At 42.8% G+C, this 24,428-nt stretch overlaps 1 protein-coding gene across 1 annotated transcript; it reads right to left on the bottom strand.

Annotated features, from left to right (window-relative positions):
- LOC124709320 lies at positions 1-24,226 on the bottom strand. Its single transcript, XM_047240830.1, has 6 exons — positions 24,107-24,226; positions 16,733-16,799; positions 10,845-10,909; positions 10,722-10,757; positions 4,058-4,181; positions 1-189 (listed from the first exon to the last, which is right to left on the bottom strand). The coding sequence occupies exons 1-6, from the start codon at positions 24,203-24,205 to the stop codon at positions 89-91; spliced, it is 492 nt and encodes a 163-aa protein (XP_047096786.1). The 5' UTR covers positions 24,206-24,226; the 3' UTR covers positions 1-88.
- Between the last annotated feature and the right edge of the window lie 202 nt (positions 24,227-24,428).

Here is a 24,428-nt window from a genome sequence, read left to right as displayed (position 1 = left end):
TTACTTTTGTCTACATTTTTTTTATTGAGAAACTACATAACAATTTTCTGATGCCGGATATAACAGTGGTTGACAAGTCAATGTAACCTCATTCATGTTTATCAAGTTGAAAGGGTCCTCGTAAGGCAGTTATTCTGTTGTCAATGCATTTCTTTATCAGGTAGACTGTCATGCAGGAACCAGAACCCGCTGTGAAATAGAGGGGCAACATTTAATGCAAATTGGCTTAAACTTATAGTTAATAATAAAATAATGTAGTAATAATAAAATAATATAGCAATAACTCTGACATACAGAGGAGGAAATGATATATAGTGCAGAAAGATCTCAAACCCGGGCGGTATGAAAAAACTGCTTCATGATATACTTCTTGAAGTTTTTAATCTGAATTTCATAGTCAGTTAATAAAAAATTTCATTATAAAATTGTTCTGTATTTCAAGACAAAAGTTATCGTACACCGAACAAACCGGGTATTTAGTAGACATTTTCTCCTTTGCCTCTGTTTCTCTCTCTTTCTGTCTGCCGGTGCCTCACATATACTATGTTCGTGCACACAAACACAATCCAATAACTTTACAAGTAGCGTCATCAAATACACTGTGCCCCAAAAGGCAGAAGAATCAATAATAATCAACAGCATGAGGATGCAAAAGGCAATAAAAACCATTGCATTAAAGACACATAACGTCTATCCACAGAACATATAGTTTGTAACGGAAGCAGTTTCATGGTGATCTCTCCACTGCCAAAAGATTCCGGAATAGTCCCCGGGAGGGGGATGGAAAGGGAATGTAACCATGAAGAAAAGGATGACAACCAACGAAAGTATAACTTTTCACGAGTCGGGATGTGGAATGTCAGAAGCTTGAACGCGGTACAGAAGTTAGAAAATCTGAAAAGGGAAATGCAAAGGCTTATTCTAGATATGGTAGTGGCCAGTGAAGTGAAATGGAAAGAAGGTAACGATTTTTGGCCGGATGATTGTAGGATACTATCAACAACAGCAGAAAATGGTATAACGTGAATAAGATTCGTTATGAATATGAAGGTAGGGCAGAGAGTGTGTTTCTCTGAACAGTTCAGCGATAGGGTTGTTATTATCAGAATCGACAGCAAACGAACACGGACAACGATATTTCAGGTACACATGCAGAAATCGCAAGCTGAAGATGAAGAGATAGACAAAGTATATGAGGATGTTGAAAGGGTAGAAAGGGTAGAACAGTACGTAAATGGAGACGAAAATCTAATAGTCATAGGGGTCTGGAATGCAGTTGATGGGGAAGGAGTAGAAGAAAATGTTACAGCAGAATATGGGCTTGGGACGAGGAATGAGAGAGGAGAAAGACTGTAATAAATGTCAGCTACTAATACAAAATACTCTCTTCAAGAACGAGAAGAGGAGAAGGTATACTTGGAAAATCGGGTAATATGGAAAGATTTTAGGTAGATTACAAAATGGTCAGACAGAGATTCGGAAATCAGATACTGGATTGTAAGGCATACCTAGGAGCAGATACAGACTCAGACCATAACGTAGTAGTGATGAAGAGTAGGCTTAACTTTAAGAGATTAGTCAGGGAGACTCAATAAGCAAAGAAGTGCGATACAGAAGTACTAAGTAATGACGAGATACGCCTGAAGTTCTCTGAGGCTATAGATATAGCAATAAGGAATATCTCAGTAGGCAGTAAAGTTGAAGAGGATAGGACATCTCTAAAAAGGGCAATCACAAAGTCGGAAAGAAAAACTTAGGTGGAAACAAGGTAACTGCGTAGAAACCAGGGGTAAGAGAAGAAATACTTCAGTTGATCGATCAAAGAATGAAGTACAAAAATGTTCGACGAAATATTAGAATACAGAAATACAGATCTCTGAGGAATGAAATAAATAGGAAGTGCAGGGAAGCAAAGACGAAATGGCTGCTTGAGAAATGTGAAGAAATCGAAGAAGAAATGATTGTAGGAAGGACTCACTCAGCATACAGGAAAGTCAAAACGACCTTCGGTGAAATAAAAAACAAGGATGAAAACATTAAGAGTGCAACGGGAATTACACTGTTAAATGCAGAGGAGAGAGCGGATGGAGAAGATTTGTGTGATGTCTGATGCGGTAGAACAAGAAACAGGAGTCGATTTAGAAGAGACAAGGGATCCAGCATTATAATCAGAATTTAAGAGATCTTTGGAGGACTTCAGATCAAATAAGGGAGATAGGATAGAAAACATTCCATCAGTATTTCTAAAACCATTGGGAAAAGTGAAAACAAAACGATTATACACGTTGGTGTGTAGAATGTATGAGTCTGGCGACACATTTTCTGACTTTCGGAAAAATATCATCCACACAGTTCCGAAGACTGCTAGAGCTGACAAGTGCGAGAATTATAGCACAGTCAGCTTAACAGCTCATGCATCCAAGTTACTGACAAGGACAATATACAAAAGAATGGAAAAGAAAACTGAGGATGTGTTAGATGACATCAGTTTGGCTTTAGGGAAGGTAAAGGCACCAGAGAGACAATTCTGACGTTGCGGCTGATAATAGAAGCAAGACTAAAGAAAAATCAAGACACGTTCATTGGATTTGTCGACCTGGAAACAGTTTTCGACAGTGTAAAATGGTGTAAGATTTTCGAAATTCTGAGAAAAATAGGGGTAAGCTATAGGGAGATACGGATAATATAAAATATGTACAAGATCCAAGAGGGAATAACAACAGTGGACGACCAAGAACGAGGTGCTCGGATTAAAAAGTGTGTAAGACAAGGATGTAGTCTCTCATTCCTGCTGTTCAACCTGTACATCAAGGACGCAATGGTGGTAATAAAAGAAGGGTTCAGGAGTGGGATAAAAATACAAGGTGAAGGGGAATCAATGATACAATTCGCTGATGACATTGCTATCCTGAGTGAAAGTAAAGAGGGATTACATGATCTGTTGAATGGAATGAACATTCTAATGAGTACAGAGTATGGATTAAGAGTAAATCGAAGACTAACGGAAGTAATGAGCAGTAGCAAAAATGAGAACGCCAAGAATCTTAACATCGGGGTTGATGGTCACGAAGTAGATGAAATTAAGGAAGTCTGCAACCTAGGCAGTAAAATAACCAATGGCAGCCGACGAAAGGAGGATATAAAAAACTGATTATCAGTGGCAAAGAGGACATTCCTGGACAAGAGAAATCTGCTAGTATCAAACATTGCCCTTAATTTGAGGAAGGATTTTCAGAGAATACACGGCTGGAGAATGGCATATATGGTAGTGAAACATGGACCATGGGAAAACCGAACAGAAGATAATCGAAGCATTGGGGGTGTGGTGCCACAGAAGAATGTTGGTAGGTATTAGACCGATAAGATAAGGAATGATTAGGTTCTGCGCAGAATCGAAGAGGATAGGAAAATGTGGAAAACACTTACAAGGAGAAGGAACAGGATGATTGGGCATCTGTTAAGACATCAGGGAACGACTTCCACTACACTAGAGAAAGTTGTAGAGGACAAAACCTGTAGAGGAAGACAGAGATTGGAATACTTCCAGCAAATAATTGAGGACATACGTTGCAAGTGCTACTCTAAGATGGAGAGGTTGCCACAGGAGAGGTATTCGTGGCAGCCGCATCAAACCAGCCACAAAACTGATCACTCAAAAAAAAATCACTCTGGGTTATATCTCTGCAACAGCAGTAAGAAGAATAAAGCAGTGAGATATGATGAAAGTAAGTTTCGTAAGTGTCGCGTAGAGAAATGAAAAATACTGATCAGCATATACAAAAAAATGTAATTAAACTGTTAAAAGATCCTTACCAAAATCCTAACGTACATCATAATCAACAATATGTTATGCGAGGAAGAGAGAATTCACAAATCAGTAATCAAAGGAACAGATACTCAATAACGAACCTATCAGATTCTACGAAAACGCATGTCTACAGGCTGAGGAATAAAGGAGACCACTTGGATACCTGTTTTGGACTGTCATCACACGTACATGTGAGTACTGATGCTAAAATTAACAGATTAGCATTGTTACCGTATTAATAATACTTACTCATTGTAGTGCACTCTTCCACGATCTTCCTGATGTCCTCCGTGTGGTTTTTGCCACGCGCTATGGAGATGTCGGTCTCAATCTGCTCTGCAAGCGTTGTGTTCCATGTGCCATCGGTGTTTACCTGTGCATGAATGTATATCTGGAACTTCCACATGAAAAATTATTTCTACCATATTTCGTAAGTGAAAATATTCTCCTGTAATCAGGATATCATGGTGGCTGTCAAAATTGACTAAAGATGAATGGAGAAATGAAATAACAACGAGATTCGTGAAAATTCAGGGCATCTTGTTTCTATTGGTACCAGTCGGTTATGCAGTCTGTACTAATGAAACTCACAACAACGTGAAATAACAGCTGCATTTTACAGTCTTATGAACTATCTAAGTGTCATATTTTGGATGATCATACTGTCGATATCATACTTCGTTTCTGATAAGATTGGACGAAATTCTGGTCCTCATCTTGCCTTTAGTACAACTATGTTCACCTATGACATTACTTAATGAAAGATTAGCCACTGATTCAGTCACTTCATAATGGTACATGCAACACAATTCATTACACATTTATAAACGGTACCCACATTGTATTACTTCTTGTTTCCACAAAAGCGGTATTGAGATGAATACTCGTTTATGAAAGCTTGACAAGATATCAGCGAGAACTATGTCGAATTATTTTATTGATTTTTATTTGAGCCTAGTGATTGAAGAGCTACGTGACCAGTGAGTGGTAGCAGCTCCAGGCCACAAAAACTGAAAATGGCTGGAAGAGCAGTCTGCTGACCCCATGCCCTCCACATTGTATCCAATGACGCCATTGACAGAGGATGACACGGTGGTTGGTACGCCCTGATGGGCCTCTGGAAGGAGATCATGTTTATATTCACTACTGTGTTTATAATCATTACAGGTTCCAATCCATTCTACAGTTTCTTCAGGTCCGTTAATCAAAAGACATGGTAAATTTTATCTCACATAATTAATCTAAAACACAGATGTGATAAACAAGAAAGTGTAAACGAGACCTATTGTAGATGCAGAGCAACCTGTCAATTATATGTGATGTGCTTCGCATTCGAAAGTCTCTAATTTACACAATTACGATGACAGGGATTATAAAGGAGCACGGGCAAGAATGTTATGATGTGCCACTTTCTATATGTGGTACATCAAGAAGTTATTGTGCTGAATATATATATATATATATATATATATATATATATATATATGTGTGTGTGTGTGTGTGTGTGTGTGTGTGTGTGTGTGTGTGTGTGTTGTTGTTGTTGTTGTGGTCTTCAGTCCTGAGACTGGTTTGATGGAGCTCTCCATGCTACTCTATCCTGTGCAAGCTTCTTCATCTCCCAGTACCTACTGCAACCTACATCCTTCTGAATCTGCTCATTGTGTTCATCTCTTGGTCTCCCTCTACGATTTTTACCCTCCACGCTGCCCTCCAATACTCAATTGGTGATCCCTTGATGCCTCAGAACATGTCCTACCAACCAATCCCTTCTTCTGGTGAAGTTGTGCCACACACTTCTCTTCTCCCCAATCCTATTCAATACTTCCTCATTAGTTATGTGACCTACCCATCTAATCAAAAATAGGTGCCCTCTCTTTTCTTATCCATCCCCTACTGCCCCCCTCTCTCTGTTCATGCACTCCTCTATCCATCTCACAATCAGCCTTCCCCCAGCCATGCCCAACTGCACGTGTAGCCCCTGCAAAACAGATCGATAAAGCAGACCGATAGTAATGCAAAACATTGCACCTGTTGTGCAGGACATCCTACATGTTAGGGGCTGAAAAAAACCACACACACACACACACACACACACACACATATATATATATATATATATATATATATATATATATATATATATATATATATATATATATACAAACTGAAGACATTGAAATATCTCGAAAACTACACATCAAATCAAGAAAAGTTATAGTTCCAATTTGGAGGGGGACATCCAATGATACCACACTCGATCCCCTCTTCACCCCATGTACGTTGGGGACAGGACCCAACTTTGAAATCTTCAGTGGGAACCACCTCTTTGTATTGCAGATTGCGATTCAACCGCAAAATCTACACATGTTTTGTATGAAGTATTTTCTTTGTTTGGTCACAGATGGCGCTGTAATCGGAGGAATAGAAATGGGTACACAATCGTAATTTACGACATGCTACTCAATGGCACTTGAATATCCAATGGCATGTGGGACCCCACATACATGCTGTGAAATTCGGACAGGCCAGTATTTCATAACTTCTGATTCGGAACCCCATTCGTAATGTTCTATTTCTCTGACATATCGAACAGGAAACTACTTTACGCGCCATCATGAGCATGTAGCGAATTATGATGCATCATGACATAGAAGCTCTAAACATTTCAATACCTGCGCAGTGTTTTTTGTCTGCACACTTACTTATAGTTTGGAGAACAGACGCGTTTTTAAGAGAAAGCCCGCTCTCGTTCGCCCTTTTATAAGGTTATGAACGCCTTTATGTCTGATGGCAGCGTACAGACCAGCAAAAGAAAACCAAGCAAACTCATTGCAGTAGAAGATAATGAAATGGCTGTGCCATCAGCAGTGCACCCAAGCGGCAGTGTATCAAGAACTTCATGGTGTCGATTTCCACAACCAGGCAGTGTTTTGTGAAAAGGCAAGTAAACAAATGCAGACGACCCCCAAGTTCTTTACTGAGATCCTATTTTCCGATGAGTCTACATCGACAAAGCTTGGTAGTGTTAACGGGCATAACATGCATTACTGGAGTGCAAGACAATCCGCACTGCTTACGGCAAGTTGACCATCAACATACTCGGTCAGTTAACGTATGGTGTGGCATCATGGGGTACAAACTCACTGGTCCGTATTTATCAACAGCACGTTGAATAGGAAAAAACCGGTCAGTTAACGTACGGTGTGGCATCATGGGGTACAAACTCACTGGTCCGTATTTATCAACAGCACGTGGAATAGGAAAAAACATCGAACATTTATAGAACAGAAAGTACCAGTATTAATGTAGGATATTGCCCTTGATGTTCAGCAACGTATGCGGTTTCAGCAAGACCGTTGCCCAGCGCATTCAACAGTTGCAGCACGAGAGATATTAGACCGTTTTTCCGGTATGCAGGGAGGTCCATTGATCGTGACCGGACCAACTATCTCACGAAATAATCATCAAACGAAAATACTACAAAAAACGAAACTCGTCTAGCTTAAAGGGGGAAACCAGATGGCGCTATGGTTGGCCCGGTAGATGGCGTTGCCATAGGTCAAACGGATATAAACTGCGTTTTATTTAAATAGGAACCCCAATTTTTTGTTACATATTCGTGTAGTACGTAAAGAAATATGAATGTTTTAGTTGGACTACTTTTATCGCTTTGTGATAGATGACGCTGTAATAGTCAAAAACGTATAAGTACGTGGTATCGCGTAACATTCCGCAGTGCGGACGGTATTTGCTTCGTGAAACATTACCCGTGTTAAAATGGACCGTTTATCAATTGCGGAAAAGGTCGATATCGTGTTGATGTATGGCTATTGTGATCAAAATGCCCAACGGGCATGTGTTATGTATTCTGCTTGGTATCCTGGACGACATCATCCAAGTTTCCGGACCGTTCGCCGGATAGTTACGTTATTTAAGGAAACAGGAAGTTTCAGTCACATGTGAAACGTCAACCACGACCTGCAACAAATGATGATGGCCAAGTTGGTGTTTTAGCTGCTGTCGCGGCTAAACCGCACATCAGTAGCAGACAAATGGCGCGATAATCAGGAATCGCAAAAACGTCGGTGTTGAGAATGCTACATCAACATCGATTGCACCTGTGCCACATTTCTATGCACCAGGAATTGCATGGCGACGACTTTGAACGTCGTGTACAGTTCTGCCGCTGGGCACAAGAGAAATTACGGGACGATGACAGATTTTTTTTTTACGCGTTCTATTTAGCGACGAAGCGTCATTCACCAACAGCTGTAACGTAAACCGGCATAATATGCACTATTGGGCAATGGAAAATCCACGATGGTGGCGACAAGTGGAACATCAGCGACCTTGCCAGGTTAATGTACGGTGCGGCATTCTGGGAGGAGGGATAATTGGCCGCCATTTTATCGATGGCAATCTAAATGGTGCAATGTATGCTGATTTCCTACGTAATGTTCTACCGATGTTACTGCAAGATGTTTCACTGCATGACAGAATGGCAATGTACTTCCAACATGATGGATGTCCGGCACATAGCTCGCGTGCGGTTGAAGCGGTATTGAATAGCATATTTCATGACAGGTGTATTGGTCGTCGAAGCACCATACCATGGCACGCACGTTCATCGGATCTGATGTCCCCGGATTTCTTTCTGTGGGGAAAGTTGAAGAATATTTGCTATCGTGATCCACCGACAACGCCTGACAACTTGCGTCAGCGCATTGTCAATGGTGTGCGAACTTTACGGAAGGCGAACTCCTCGCTGTTGAGAGGAATGTCGTTACACAAATTGCCAAATGCATTGAGGTTGATGGACATCATTTTGAGCATTTATTGCATTAATGTTGTATTTACAGGTAATCACGCTGTAACAGCATGCGTTCTCAGAAATGGTAAATTCACGACGGTACATGTATCACACTGGAACAACCGAAATAAAATGTTCAAACGTACCTACGTTCTGTATTTTAATTTAAAAAGCCTACCTGTTACCAACTGTTCGTCTAAAATTGTGAGCCATATGTCTGTGACTATTACAGCGCCATCCATCACAAAGCGAGAAAAGTGCTCCAAGTAAAACATTCATATTTCTTTACGTACTACACGAATATGTAATAAAAACTGGGGGTTCCAATTTAAAAAAAAAAAACGCAGTTGATATCCGTTTGACCTATGGCAGCAGCATCTATCGGGCCAACCATGGCGCCATCTGGTTTCCCCCTTCAAGCTAGACGAGTTTCGTTCTTTGTAGTTTTTTCGTTTGACGCTTATTTCGTGAGATATTTGGCCCTGTCACGATCAATGGACCACCCTGTATAGCAAACACAGTCTAATACCGTATATATACATGTGTGTGTGTGTGTGTGTGTGTGTGTGTGTGTGTGTGTGTGTGTGTGTGGTGTGTGTGTGTGTGTGTGTGTGTGGGTGGGTGCGTGTGATAATTGACGGTCTGTATATAAGTTTGTGTTCAATGTCATTACCAATATTTTTGTTTTCACAAAAAAGTGAAAACCATGAATTTAACTCTATGATCAAAAACAAGTTATATAAGACTTAAGGAGGTTACCACTTATTCAAACAGGTGTGAGGTATATATCCACTCAGCATTCTATGAGAGCACATTAAATTTCATGCACGTAATGTAGTGAAGTTTAAGACTCAATTACAGAACTTTCTGTTGGGCAACTCCTTTACTGCACTGAAAGGCGTATTCACAGGAACTCTTAAATTTAATGCTGTAGGTTAATTTATGACTACAGTAATGTAAAGACAACATTAAATGTGCTACACACGCGGACATAAATGTCACTACATCCGGTCGACGCAAAAGAATGCGATATTAGCATGTGGTAGGACGGGAATTGAGCATTGTGACTCGTCTCTGGGAAACAGGTTTGTCATAGCATGACATTTAGGCTCTCAGATGGCGTTCTGCTACGAAAGTTATGCTTGTGTGCGCCAAGTGAACACAATTGGGTCTTACCCAGTGACAGACAGGTACGAGACTAAGCACCATGATTATACCATTTGATGGCCGACTTCTTGGACGCATCTTCGTAATGGAACATACAGCTTTTTCTGCAGTCCGGCTGTATGTTGAATTAAATCAGCAGGTGTTGAGCTTCCCGCCACGTAGGTTCGGCTCCATTTGGTTCAGTGTGGACTGGTGACAAACATGTCACTGAGTCGTTTTCCAATGTCCAGAGCCCATATGATGTTATATTCCCCAGAAACGTATTCAGGAACTCTTTGATTATTCCTTGCCACACGTTTAGGCATCATACCACGATAAATTTTCTAAATCAGAGACGATATGAAGGTACATAATTTTAATTATTTTTACATTGTCAATATACCTAAACCTGTACTGTCTCATTCATATTTGTACTTACTGGAGTCACAATTTCTACAATAGCATTTTTTGCTGGTGGGGAGAGAGGTCTAAGATCTCTCTTCTTTGTGGAGTAGAACTGTTGCTCTAACATAGGCTTCGGCCCACTGTTAAAATAAACATATCACCTCATAGGCTAAAAACGTGTGTGGCTTACATATACCACCTGAGGAACACACTTTTTTTCATCACGTTTCTGACTGGTCTGACGTGGCATGCCAAGATTTCCTCCTCTGGGCTAACATCTTCATCTAAAAGAAACAGTTGCACCCAGTGACTTCAGTTGTTCGTTGGGTGTGTTCCAACCTATATCTTCCCCTAAAGCTCATGCCCTCTGTTGCTCCATCTAGTACCACGGAAGTTATTTCCTGACCTCTTAACACATGTCCTATCATTCTCTTCATTCTCCTAATCAGTCTTTCGCACAAAACCCTTTCTTGAGGGAAGGAAGGGGACCAGCCACATTTCTCACTTTCTTACTTTATTATAGGGAGATTTAAAACTGAAAAAACTACTTACCGTTCCCTTCTGACGTTCCATGCATTCTATAAAGCACTGGAATAAAAATTTCCCCTCTGTTAGTCAAGAGAATCCATTTATTTTTATCTTAAATGAAACTGTGTAGCAAACAACTTTACTCACCCGGGCGTTCTCATTTGTTTCATCCGGTAATGTGCCATTGTTCAACATACGTAGAATCAGAGTTGCTGAAACAAATTTAAAAACAATACTTCAAAGAAAGAACAATCGAAATATTAACAATGATATAGAAATATAACAAAAGTATCTTCCAAGATGAGTCCTTGTACGGAATTGCAATATGTACGTGTATTTCATCATAATTTCATTTAATGTATTTCAGAGATCAGAATATTATTTAAAATTTGTGCTGATGAGCAATAAAACAATGTAGTTGGTCCACTACTATTTTTGCCAGTCTGGAAAATTTCTAAATGACCAAGGGAATGTACATAATCGGTGTTATGTCTTGTTTAAAAGATGAGATTTAAGAAGGATTTTTCGATTTATAAGTCATCTTGTATATCGTACGAAATTGGAATACCCGTGACAATCATTCAATAGTGTAGAAAGACTGTCACCGATTAAGTCAGAAACGCTAGCTAGAATACGAATAGGTCAGTTAGCATTTAGCACATCCTCAGAGAGTAAAAGAAATCAGAGTAACATAAGAGTGATATGAATGTTTCCTACAGATGGTCCCTTAATTACATGAAAGCCTATCATCCTGTTTGAGCAGGAAAAACTGAAGATCGTTCGAACGAAACGGGAGTACCATTACATGCAGTAATGGAATCGGATTACTGTACTCCGATAGTTCAACAACATTCCTACCACTAGATCGAAGCACAGATTACAGCAGTATCCGAATAAATCATCGACAAGTTCACATTTTCTCATTATTGGTATTCGACATGTACACAAAGAGAGGTAGGCAAAAGATTAGCAGTCTCCGTTGTCTTCTCATCAGAAGATAAAAAAAAAATGCAAAATGACTTACACCCGATATCTGAATGATACGCAAAGTGACCATCGTCCCTCTGTAAGGAAATATACTGAGTCATCCAAATATGCACAAAAAGAAAACCATTAAAATTCAATTACAAGACAAATCACACAAATTTAAAGCTGTCAGATCGACTAAATAGCTACGAATTATAATTATGAACAATTTAAGTTGGAGCGATCGCGTACATAACATTGAGGGGAAGGAAAATCAAAGACTACGTTTTATTGGCAAAACACTTACAAGATGAACAGGTCTGCTAAAGAGACTGCCTACGCTACGCTTGTTCGTCTTCTGCTAGAGTATTGCTGTGCCGAATGAGGTATTTACCACGTAGAACTGACGGAGGACATCAAAAAAATTCAAGGAACGGCAGCTCGTTTTGTATTATCGCGAAATAGAGGAGAGAGTATCACGGATAGGATAAGCCGGTCTGGCTGGCAATCGATAAAACAAAGCCGTTTTTGGTTCCGACGAGATCTTCTCACGAAATGTCAGTTGCCAGCTCTCTCACCTGAATGTAAAAATATTTTATTGTAGTCAGCCTACACAGGAAGAAATGATCAACGTAATAAAATTAGAGAACTCAAAGCTCGTACAGAAAGATTTAAGTGTTAATTTTTGTCACGGGCTTCTACAGAGTGGGAAGGCAGAGAAATAGTCTGAAACTGGTGCGAAGAACCCTCTTCCATGCTCTGAAGTGTGAACTACAGAGAAGTCATCTAGATGTACACTATGTAGATGTCTCTTGCTGTCAGGAAAACTGTAAGTAGAGTGATTATCTGATAATGTGCTGATGACATAATTTCGACAAATATAAAGTGAAGAAGCATAGGATGATAACGTTCGCACTCGACCTCACGTTGCAAGATTCTAATTCACAATATTTGGAAGCCAAGGGGTGAACCCCAGCACCTACAAGCCTGGATCGAAGACATTTTTCCACTGGAGTGACTTATCATTTTTTTGCCTCCTTCCCCCGAAAAATTTTTTCCACTCAAGTGACTTATCGTTTTTTACCCCCTCCCCCATTTTCCCTTGTACACCACCCTGTCAGTTTTCGCTTCTGTGATACACCCTAGCACCCCTCTCCACTTGGCGCCCAAGCGACGGTTTGTGTCACTTACGAATTAAACCGGTCGTGAGTAACCGGTAACTAGACAGATTACCATTGTCAACGGATACATTCAAATCTATTACACGCTGGATGCTGGTAACGATGATTTTTGCGTCGGACAATCCCCTGGCGCTGTTAGAGAGAATTTCGGTACATGTTAGTACCGGCTTTACATCTTACTTTTCCAGATTTCACCGTGAGCAGCAGTATAGAGCACTAAATTCTAGAATCACCAGTCATATACACTTAATAGTTATCCTTTTAGTAGTTAAGATTCAAATGGTCCTGATTCTGTTTCAACAGGTATTAACCACTCGACCGAATATCGAATCCAGTTATCTTAGTGCACTACTGGCCATTAAAATTGCTACACCAAGAAGAAATGCAGTTGATAACGGGTATTCATTGTACAAATATATTATACTAGAACTGACATGTGATTACATTTTCATGCAATTTGGGTGCACAGATCCTGGGAAATCAGTACCCAGAACAACCACCTCTGGCCGTAATAACGGCCTTGATACGCCTGGGCATTGAGTCAAACAGAGCTTGGGTGATGTGTACAGGTACAGCTGCCCACGCAGCTTCAACATGATACCACAGCTCATCAAGAGTAGTGACTGGCGTATTGTGACGACCCAGTTGCTCGGCCACCATTGACCAGACGTTTTCATTTGGTGAGATATCTGGACAATGTGCTGGCCAGGGCAGCAGTCGAACTTTTCCTGTGTCCAGAAAGGCACGTACAGTACCTGCAACATGCGGTCGTGCATTATCCTGCTGAAATCTAGGGTTTCGCAGGGATCGAATGAAGGGTAGAGCCACGGGTCGTAACACATCTAAAATGTAACGTCCACTGTTCAAAGTGCCGCCAATGCGAACAAGATGTGAACGAGACGTGTAACCAATGGCACCCCATACCATCACGCCAAGTGATACGCCAGTATGGCTATGACGAATACACGCTTCCAATGTGCGTTCACCGTGATGTCGCCAAACACGGATGCGACCATCAGGATGCTCTAAGCAGGACCTGGATTCATCCGAAAAAATGACGTTTTGCCATTCGTGCACCCAGGTTCGTCGTTGAGTACACCATCGTAGATGCTCCTGTCTGTGATACAGCGTCAAGGGTAACCGCAGCCATGGTCTCCAAGCTGATAGTCCATGCTGCTGCAAACGTCGTCGAACTGTTCGGGCAGATGATTGTCGTCTTCTAAACGTCCCAATCTATTGACTCAGGGATCGAGACGTGGCTGCACAATCCATTACAGCCATGCGAATAAGATGCCTGTCATCTCGACTGCTAGTGATACGGCGTTCCGTATTACCCTCCTGTACCCACCGATTCCATATTCTGCTAACATTCATTGAATCTCGAACAACGCGAGCAACAATGTCGCGATACGATAAACCGCAATCGCAATAGGCTACAATCCGATCTTTATCAAAGTCGGAAACGTGATGGTACGCACTTCTCCTCCATACACGAGGCATCACAACAACGTTTCACTAGGCAACGCCGGTCAACTGCTGTTTGTGTATGAGAAATCGATTGGAATCTTTCCTCATGTCAGCACGTTGTAGGTGTCGCCACCGGCGCCAACCTTTTGTGAATGCTCTGAAAAGCTAATCATTTGCATATCACAGCATGTTCTTCCTGTCTGTTAAATTTCGCGTCTGTAGCACGTCATCTTCGTGGTGTAGGAATTTTAATGACCAGTAGTGTACTTTGTTGTCTCCCTAAATCAGTTAAGACAAATGTCGGTATAGATCCTTTAAGAAGACCATGACCACATTCTGTCCAAATTACCAGGGTGTGCTGAAAAGTAATACCTCCGGATTTTTTATGTGAAAACTCTTTAAATCTTTGAAAATGAAACAAATTTTATCAATATTGTACATCTTTGTTCTTCATGTATATATGTTTGCAGCCCTCTGCCTGTAGAGGGTTCCGAATTGCGGCTTGTAAGGTGACAGTGCATAACGTAACTATGTCGGTGCGTGGGACACGGCGTGTTGCAATCGAGTTTCGAATTCGACGAGTTCGTTCGCACATGGAGCAACCTCTGCTTCAGTATGGCAGTGGGAGACCATACACGACCGCTGCGACATCTTCATCAATCTGACGCCTTGCGTTCACTGTCGTCGATAGTCTTCCGTACAGCCCCGACTTGGTCCCATTCGATTTTCATCTTTTCCAGACTTCACTCTGATAACGTTGAAGAGGTGCAAGCAGAGGTGAGATTGTTGCTCGGTCCTCAAAGTCAAAAATTCTTCAGTGATGGTATCAACAGACTGGTCTCTCCTTGGGAGGCATGTTTTCGCTGCCAGGGTGACTATGTCGAGAAATAACTAGGTAGACATGAAGAATAAAATGTATAATATTAATAAACTTTGTTTTATTTAAAAAGGTTTAAAAGTATTCACATAAACAATTCGGAGGGATTACTTTCCTGCACGCCCTCGTATTCCCAACTGAACTACTGCTAATGATTTCAATGATAACGGATCATTAACGTCAAGTCTTCCTTCACAATAATACCCCCAGGTTAGAAATGAAAATTCAGATGACATTAAAAAATGCTGGGAAGTTTGTAGCAAAATGTGGAAAAGCGATAACATCAGTAGGTTAACAATGTGCCATTTCCAAAAGTCCATCCTTCTTGTAATCATCACTCCTAGTTATAAACATGGATCCCTACGAATCGACATTAAGAACATTCATCCGAGAGAAAGTCATAGTGGATGACGCCTGCTGTTGACTTCGTGGATGCGCTAGCGTTAGAGTAGATTAATTCAAAAATTTTCTCTGAAAGCAGGAAGATGACACTAATGGTGGGCTATTTTGGCCATACTGTGAAAAAAAACTGTCCTGGGAAAGCACGGCATGTTACAAAGGCGAACAATTAAAACGAAGCTGGTAGTTTACGACTGCATCGAGTAAATGGTATTACAAGAGATACTGGCACTGCAATTGATGAAGCGAAGGAAGAAGTTGGGGTGGAACTGAATACATGGACGATGTTTCCAGAATGAGATTTTCACTCTGCAGCGGAGTGTGCGCTGATATTGCAGAAGTAAAGCTGTGAGGACCGGGCGTGAGTCGTGCTTCGGTAGCTCAAATGGTAGAGCACTTGCCCGCCAAAGGCAAAGGTCCCGAGTTCGAGTCTCCATCAGGCACACAGTTTTAATCTGCCAGGAAGTTTCACATGGACGATGTTATACTGACGGTGTTACTCTATCGCGACGTTGAAACAACTACAAGCACCGGAATGTGTAATTACACTGCGTCAAGCCGGCCGGTGTGGCCGAGCGGTTCTAGGCGCTTCAGTCTGGAACCGCGCGACCGCTACGGTCGCAAGTTCGAATCCTGCCTCGAGCGTGAACCACTGCGTCAAGCACCTTTGCCAATTAGCAATGCACCAGAAGCTACAAAAGATATGAAAACTTTCTGCTGCGGACTCTTTTTTTTCTAGATGAAATTTTCCACCATATACTATTAAACGATGAAGAAATATATGATGGGAGCGAAGATATGATCGAAAAAGATCTCACCATACAGACGTAATCAGCGGTTTAACATCGAAACCACGGCTACTGTCACACAATATGAAGAAAATAAGGAAAACTACTTCAGTAAGGCCTCCAGCGTCCTCTGAGGGGAGTTCCCTCTGAAGTAGGTGATTTCCTTGCACGGGATCGAAACAAAACCCTGACATCTCGTTCTGGGTGTTTCTACGTCCGTCAGAAATGTGGTGCGCGCTGCTTCCAATGAGCTGTAATTACCTTTAAGGAACAGTGGCAATCGGTGAGCGAAATAATGCAATCGCAGTAAACAGGACAAATTTATATGTTACTACACTTCATAATACATAAGCTTACCCAATGAAATCGGATATGTCTTGTTGCAGGTAGCGATCGATTCATTGAAGTTGCTGTGACCCGTAACCTGGAACGAAGCAAATCAAAATTCCTGTATGAAAAAGAATCATCTAGACTTTGATGTTTTAACACTTTCTGGTTATTTTATTCTTATCATTGTTCTAATTACTTCCAACTTAACAATATAATTTTTTTTTTTTTTTTTGCTTTCATGATGTCGACATCTAAGCAACTGACACTCACAACTGTTTTATTCTGAGACTTGAGCTTCTGCTGGCGTTTGGAAAGTTCTAGTAACTTACGGGAATGCAGCCAATTCTTGTAGAAGTAAACTCCCGTTGCTTTCTAGGCATAAATGCGACGCTGTGGATTGTAAAATAAACCTTCAGTGGACAAGTTTCACCGATTTTAAAACCAAAATACGGCAAATGAAGAAAGACAGCACACATCTTCAGCAACCAGCGCGATCACACAACCAGAGCTATCTAACGACAGACGTTACTTATAGCGAAACAGTAACCAACAATATGTGAGCAGTTAGCATTGACTCTGTCCCACTATTGTATATGCAGGCAGAGATCAGGATTTCAAGCACATACACTGTGTCTCTGTTTGTAGGGTCACTTGCTCGATTACTCTCAACAGGTACTTTAATTACATTATCTCTGTAAATGGAGGTCCGTGCCAGCATCTGTGGATTGTTGCATTCCGTATCATGATTGTACAAAGACAATTGCAGATTTTCCCGGCTCTTGTATGCGTATGTGACGACTACTCTCTGTACAACGGTACTGCATGTCTCAAACGGATTGACCGAAGTATGACAGGCCACAACTATAGGGGTTTGATAGACACTCGCCATAGACAAACCAAGGCTACCATTTACAGACCCTAAAAGGGTCTTAATCTCATACGGTGGTTGAAGAACACATTTCACATCTTGTTCCTTCAGAAAACGTCCAGTCCTATTGCAAATACTGATCGCGTAAGCCAAAAACACGGCAAACGTACGTGCCACGTTATTGTTCTCATGATTCACTCATTTATAGGATGTCTGCTCACATTGAGATGTATCTTCAGCTTGATACTTGTTACGATCCGGCTCAGCGTGGAGGGGTTCTTGGCACCATGTTTCATTGAAATAATATCACTTGAGGCCCTGGTAGTTTGTCAGAAGATTGGCTCGGTGCGGACTAGTTGCGGGCGAAAAACAATATCCTAATTGCATATTGCATACCTCTGCTATTTACGAGATACCCAAGTTGTGTACCTCTATGAATACTGGACATTCGAGATCCGTATAACACATTTTTCTTGCCACTGTGGAAAGTGTTCTTTTCAAGAGTCGCACCTGTTACATCACTGTCAAGACATGCTTTACATGTGTTTTTACAGTATAATCATCGCTATACTTCACCGCCTGGAGTTCGATGGAAACCAAACGTGTATCCCTCTGTCACACGTGTTACCAAACAGCGTTGAAGGCCTACTCCACACTGTACTGCAACTAACCAAGGAAGTGTACAAGCCTAATATGTTTACGGTTACCCGTGTAACCGCAACTCGGCTGTTTGTTGCACTGCCTCCAGTGGATGCGTAACTACACTGAAGCGCCAAAGAAACTGGTGTAGGAATGCATATTCAAATACAGAGATATGTAAACAGGCAGAATACGGCACTGCGGTCGGCAACCCCTATATAAGACAAAAAGTGCATGGCGCAGTTGTTAGATCGGTTACTGCTGCTACAATGGCAGGTTGTCAAGATTTAAGTGAGTTTGAACGTGGTGTTATAGTCGGCGCACGAGCGATGGGACACAGCATCTCCGAGGTAGCGCTGAAGTGGGGATCTTCCCGTACGACCAATTCACGAGCGTACCGTGAATGTCAGAAATCCGATAAAACGTCAAATCTCCGACATCGCTGCTGCCGGAAAAAGATCCTGCAAGAACGGGACCAACGACGACTGAAGAGAATCGTTCAAAGTGACAGGAGTGCAATCCTTCCGCAAAATTGCTGCAGATTTCAGTTCTGGACCATGAACAAGTGTCAGCGTGCAAACCATTCAACGAAACGTCATCGATATGGGCTTTCGTAGCCGAAGGGCCAATCGTGAAACATGATGACTGCACGACACAAAGCTTTACGCCTGGCCTCGGTCCGTCAACACCGACATTGGACTGTTGGTGACTGGAAACATGTTGCCTGGTCGAACGACTCTCGTTTCAAACTATATCGAGCGGACTGGAGACAACCTCATGAATCCATGGACCCTGCATGTCAGCAGTGGACTGTTCAAGGTGGTGAAGGCTCTGTAATGGTTTGGGGCGTGGGCAGTTGGAGTGTTATGGAACACCTGATACGTCTAAATACAACTCTGACAGGTGACACGTACGTAAGCATCCTGTCTGATCGCCTGCGTTCATTCATGTCCATTGTGCATTCCAACGGACTTGGGCAATACCACCAGGACAATGCGACACCCTAAACGTCCAGAATTGCTACAGATTCGCTCCAGGAACAATCTTCTGAGTTTAAACACCTCCGCTGTTCCACAAACTCCCCAGACGTGAAGATTATTTAGCATATCTGGGATTCCTTGCAACATGCCGCTCAGAAGAGATCTCCACCCCCTCGTACTCTTACGCATTTGTAGTCATCCCTGCAGGAGTCATGGTGTCAATTGCCTCCAGCACTGTTTCAGACACTGATCGAGTCCATGTCATGTCGTGTTGCGGCACGTCTGCGTGTTCGCGAGGGCCCTACACGGTATTAGGCGGGTGTACCAGTTTCTTTGGCTCTTCAGTGTACAATGTGTCAGCGGAAGTACTAAAATTAGATTTTGATTATTAAAGTCGCTTAGACTGTATGGCCTTTGACTCATATTTACAGGATAGTTACTATTACACTTCCTCCTGCCGCGGTAGTCTAGCGGTTCTAGGCGCTCAGTCCGGAACTGCGCGACTGCTACGGTCGCAGGTTCGAATCCTGCCTCGGGCATGGATGTGTGTGATGTCCTTAGGTTAGTTAGGTTTAAGTAGTTCTAAGTTCTAGGGAACTGATGACCAAAGATGTTAAGTCCCATAGTGCTCAGAGCCATTTGAACCATTTTTGAACTATTACACTTCCACTACCTGAGAGAGGTCTCATGAAAAACGAGTGATCGTAATTTAATGCAACTTTTTGAAAACGTTTGCGACGACATGTCAAAGAGAAAAATTGAATAAACCATTGAAAGAAACGCATTTTAGGTTCCACAAGAAAGAGTAAAATGGTTCCAATGGCTCTAAGCACTATGGGACTGAACATCTGAGGTCATCAGTCCTCTAGACTTAGAACTACTTAAACCTAACTAATCTAAGGACTTCACACATATCCATGCCCGAGGCAGGATTCGAACCTGCGACCGTAGCAGCAGCGCAGTTCCGGACTGAAGCGCCTAGAACAGCTCGTTCACAGCGGCCACCATGAAAGGGTAACATTTGTTAACTGCGTAACATGATATGCTCCAGGTTACAAATGTTGCTCAATGTGACGACCATCTGCATCCACGACAACCTGGAACCGCACTAGAGGTTGCTCTGCTGCTGCCCGAAACGTCTCATTCGAACTTCACAATCATGTTCTTCAACCCCGGTGAGGAAAGACGACGTCTCCGTATTCCCTTAATGCATCGATGCTCGCGAAGAGTAGCAGCACTGTTGCTGTAGTTTTGATAAAACAGCTTCGCTAACAAAGCCCTGCTCACCTTGCAGCTACCCACGTTTCCTCTTTTTTCCTTAGGCGAGCGCAAAGCCAGCCCAAGATCCACATTAACAAGCTGGTCCATTTGACAAAAAGTTTACGCAATACCACTTCACTTGCTGCAGCCAAACGTCAATAAATTGAACAATATTATTGATAGTCAAGGGACCGCTTAAGCCTCCAAGTTCAGTGTGCGAGTAAAATCTTAATGCGTGGCAACGCAGTCTGACCACGATTCCCTGCAACGAGAGCGACGTGAAAATGCTATTAAATAAATATAAACCGTGTGGTTATAATGAAAGCACAGCTACCCACAGTGGTCCAGTGTGGCCTGTGGTTACCATATGACAGCGAAACTGTGTAGGTGGGTAGGAATTCTGATGCGTGAATTTACGCTGGAAACACAATTAGTTCCAGGTTTGGCCAACAGGTGCAAATCTGGCGCTTTGAATGCAAGAAAAACGTACATAACTTTTCCACATGGTGTGAATTACGAACGGGACAATGGCAGGATAGGTCAAACAAGCGAGAAACTTATAATGTTGCTTTTGTTATTGTCCTCCACTTAACGCAGTTTTTCAGTATAAGCACCGGAGATGTCGACAAGACGCTGCACCCATGAAACGAAGTCTCAACAGCTGCTCGCAGCAGGTCCAGTGGATCTGAGCAACGTGTTCCAGTACATTGGCCTACAGATCAGGTAGAGACCGAACGTGATCCTAGTGAGGGCATTCTTTCGCAAATCCCCAGCGCCAAAAGTCGCATCAGCTGATGTTGCGGTATGCGTCTGGAAAACCTCTGGAGATGACACGTTTCTGGAAGGTTGCGTTAAGATATTTTAATGAGCGAGCAACGTGGGTGTTGTTCCATCTCGTATGAAAAGTGGTTTGCATACAGTTGTGCTCTTCCAAGTCAAGAATCACATTCTGTGCAAGGAGGTCTCGATTACGTAGCGACGTCACGTGACACCCGACGGTTCCTCTGGGTGTATCTTTTTCAAAGAAGAAAGAGAACAAAAGGGCTTGTGCATCCACACCACACAGTCACATACGAAGAGTGGAAATGGCTCTTCGTGCATAACGCTTGGTTTGACACTACCCCAAATTCGGCAATTTTGTGTATTCACTACATCCTTTACTATAAAATGTGCCCCGTCACTGCATAGAATATTTTCCGACCATATGTCATCAACTTCAGTCCGTGCCAGAAACCAAAGAGAAAATTTAGAACGTTACTGCGGATCTTGAGGTTTCAGTTCCTGCACCGTCTGGATCTCATATGGGTACGGTGTGATGGGTACGGTGTGAAACAGAGCGCAGAACTTCCCATACTGTTGAACATTGGATGGATTATTGTCGTGGCACCGCACGAACACTAGCACTACTCGGGTCACGTGCTGCATGATCAGTTACAGCAGCAGCAACCTCGCCAATAACTTCCACCGTGATAGGACGCGTGCCTCTTCCAGGTGTTAAACCAAGCTCATCCGTATTCTCGAACTTCATTATTATCTACTGTAAACCGTTTAATGATATTGAGCCACTCCTCTGACTCTCTCAATGCAGCACTACAAAAGCTGTCGTATATACACTACTGGCCATTAAAATTGCTGCACCACGAAGGTGACATGCTACAGACGCGAAATTTAACCGACAGGAAGAAGATGTTGTGATATGCAAATGATTATCTTTTCAGATCATTCACACAAGGTTGGTGTCGGTGGTGACACCTACAACGTGCTGACATGAGGAAAGTCTCCAACCGATTTCTCATACACAAACAGCAGTTGACAGGCGTTGCCTGGTGAAGCGTTGTGATGCCTCGTGTAAGGAAGAGAAATGCGTACCATCACGTTTCCGACTTTGATAAAGGTTGTATTGTAGCCTATCACGATTACGGTTTATCGTATCGGGACATTGCTGCTCGCGTTGGTTGAGATCCAATGACTGTTAGCAGAATATGGAATCGGTGGGTTCAGGAGGGTCATGCGGAACGCCGTGCTGGATTCCAACGACCTGATACAACTAGCAGTCGAGATGACATGCATCTTATCCGCATGGCTGTAATGGATCGTTCAGCCACGTCTCGATCACTGAGTCAACAGATAGGGACGTTTGCAAGACAACAACCATCTTCGCGAACAGTTCGACGACGTTTGCAGCAACATGGACTATCAGCTCGGAGACCATGGCTGTGGTTACCCTTTACGCTGCATCACAGACAGTAGCGCCTGCGATAGTGTACTCAACGACGAACCTGGGTGCACGAATGGCAAAACGTCATTTTTCGGATGAATCCAGATTCTGTTTACAGCATCATGACGGTCGCGTCCGTGTTTGAAGACATCGTGGTGAACGCACATTGGAAGCGTGTATTCGTCATCACCATACTGGCGTGTCACCCGGCGTGATGGTATGGGGTACCATTGGTTACACATCTCGGTCACCTCTTGTTCGCATTGACGACACTCTGAACAGTGGACGTTACATTTCAGATGTGTTACGACCCGTGGCTCTACGCTTCATTCGATTCCTGCGAAACCCTACATTTCAGCAGGGTAATGCACGACCGCATGTTGCAGGTCCTGTACGGGCCTTTCTGGATACAGAAAATGTTCGACTGCTACCCTAGCCAGCACATTCTCCAGATCTCTCACCAAATGAAAACGTCTGGTCAATGGTGGCCGAGCAACTGGGTCGTCACAATACGCCTGTCACTACTCTTGATGAACTGTGGTATCGTGTTGAAGCTGCATGGGCAGCTGTACCTGTACACGCCACCCAAGCTCTGTTTGACTCAATGCCCAGGCGTATCAAGACCGTTATTATGGCCAGAGGTGGTTGTTCTGGGTACTGATTTCTCGGGATCTATGCACCCAAATTGCGTGAAAATGTAATCACATGTCAGTTCTAATATAATATATTTGTCCAATGAATACCCTTTTATCATCTGCATTTCTTCTTGGTGTAGCAATTTTAATGGCCAGTAGAGTATAAGACTTTACAGTAGCCGGCCGGAGTGGCCGTGCGTTTCTAGGCGCTATTGTCTGGAACCGAGAAACCGCTACGGTCGCAGGTTTCAGCCTGGAACCGGGCAACCCCTGCCGTCTCAGGTTCGATTCCTGCCTCGGGCATGGATGTATGTGATGTCCTTAGGTTACTTAGGTTCGAGTAGTTCTAAGTTCTAGGAGACTGATGACCTCAGATGTTAAGTCCCATAGTGCTCAGAGCAATTTGAAGCGTTTGAATAACGAAATAAACACATTGGCCCCAACTAGAGTTCTGAAGTGAGCATTTAGAAATTCCTGACTGTATTACATTTGAACAACCCGCTTTCGACACCATTCTTGGGACTCGTGTGTGTCCACAATGCTGAATGTTTCACAGTACACTAGCGGTTTTTCAAACAACTTTTGACTTGGCTTAAAAGTTTTATGAGTATCGTACCGCGTCATAATGTAAAAAGTTTCGGCCACGTTTACAGTGGTCTTCTTCTGGGTCCATCCCATCAGTAGCCACTATAAACGTGGCCGAAACGTTGGTTTCCCACTGCAGTTTCCTACATATGTTACGGTACGACACTCACAAAACTTTTGTGCAACTGACTCTGGCCGCGGAAGCCTACGCAGTACCTGTACTTCGTAGCGGTCAGCAAGCTGCGTGAGCACCCCAGTCGCAGCCGCCAGGCAGAGCGCAGAAGCCAGCAGCAGCGTCCCAGCGTTGGCCGCCATCTCGTCGTCCCCGGCGGCCGCAGAGGCAGACGCGTTTATACTCAGGCGCTGGAGCCCTGTTCTGCATCACGTGAGCGTTTCTCCCGGAACTAGACCCTCCAGCCGGCGGCACTCGGAAACGCTATAACCTGAAAAAGCTACAGCGCAGGTCAACCCGCTTTGTGTGCACCATTCAGTGTGAATCGCAAAAATGTACGTTTGCTGCTGATGTCCTTGTCACTGC

This window comes from Schistocerca piceifrons, chromosome 1 (genome assembly GCF_021461385.2).
Source record: "Schistocerca piceifrons isolate TAMUIC-IGC-003096 chromosome 1, iqSchPice1.1, whole genome shotgun sequence".
Taxonomy (NCBI): domain Eukaryota; kingdom Metazoa; phylum Arthropoda; class Insecta; order Orthoptera; family Acrididae; genus Schistocerca; species Schistocerca piceifrons.
Note: the sequence above shows the minus strand (reverse complement) of the source record. Positions and strands in the feature narration are given on the sequence as shown.

What these genes read in the sequence shown, in the direction of transcription:
- LOC124709320 (XM_047240830.1), bottom strand. Translation starts at nt 24,205, where the DNA reads ATGGCGGCCAACGCTGGGACGCTGCTGCTGGCTTCTGCGCTCTGCCTG. An exon ending in AAACAAATGAGAACGCCCGG is followed by an intron (nt 10,758 to 10,844) that starts GTGAGTAAAGTT and finishes TTTTTATTCCAG; the next exon opens with TGCTTTATAGAATGCATGGA. An exon ending in TGGAACGTCAGAAGGGAACG is followed by an intron (nt 4,182 to 10,721) that starts GTAAGTAGTTTT and finishes ATTCATGCACAG; the next exon opens with GTAAACACCGATGGCACATG.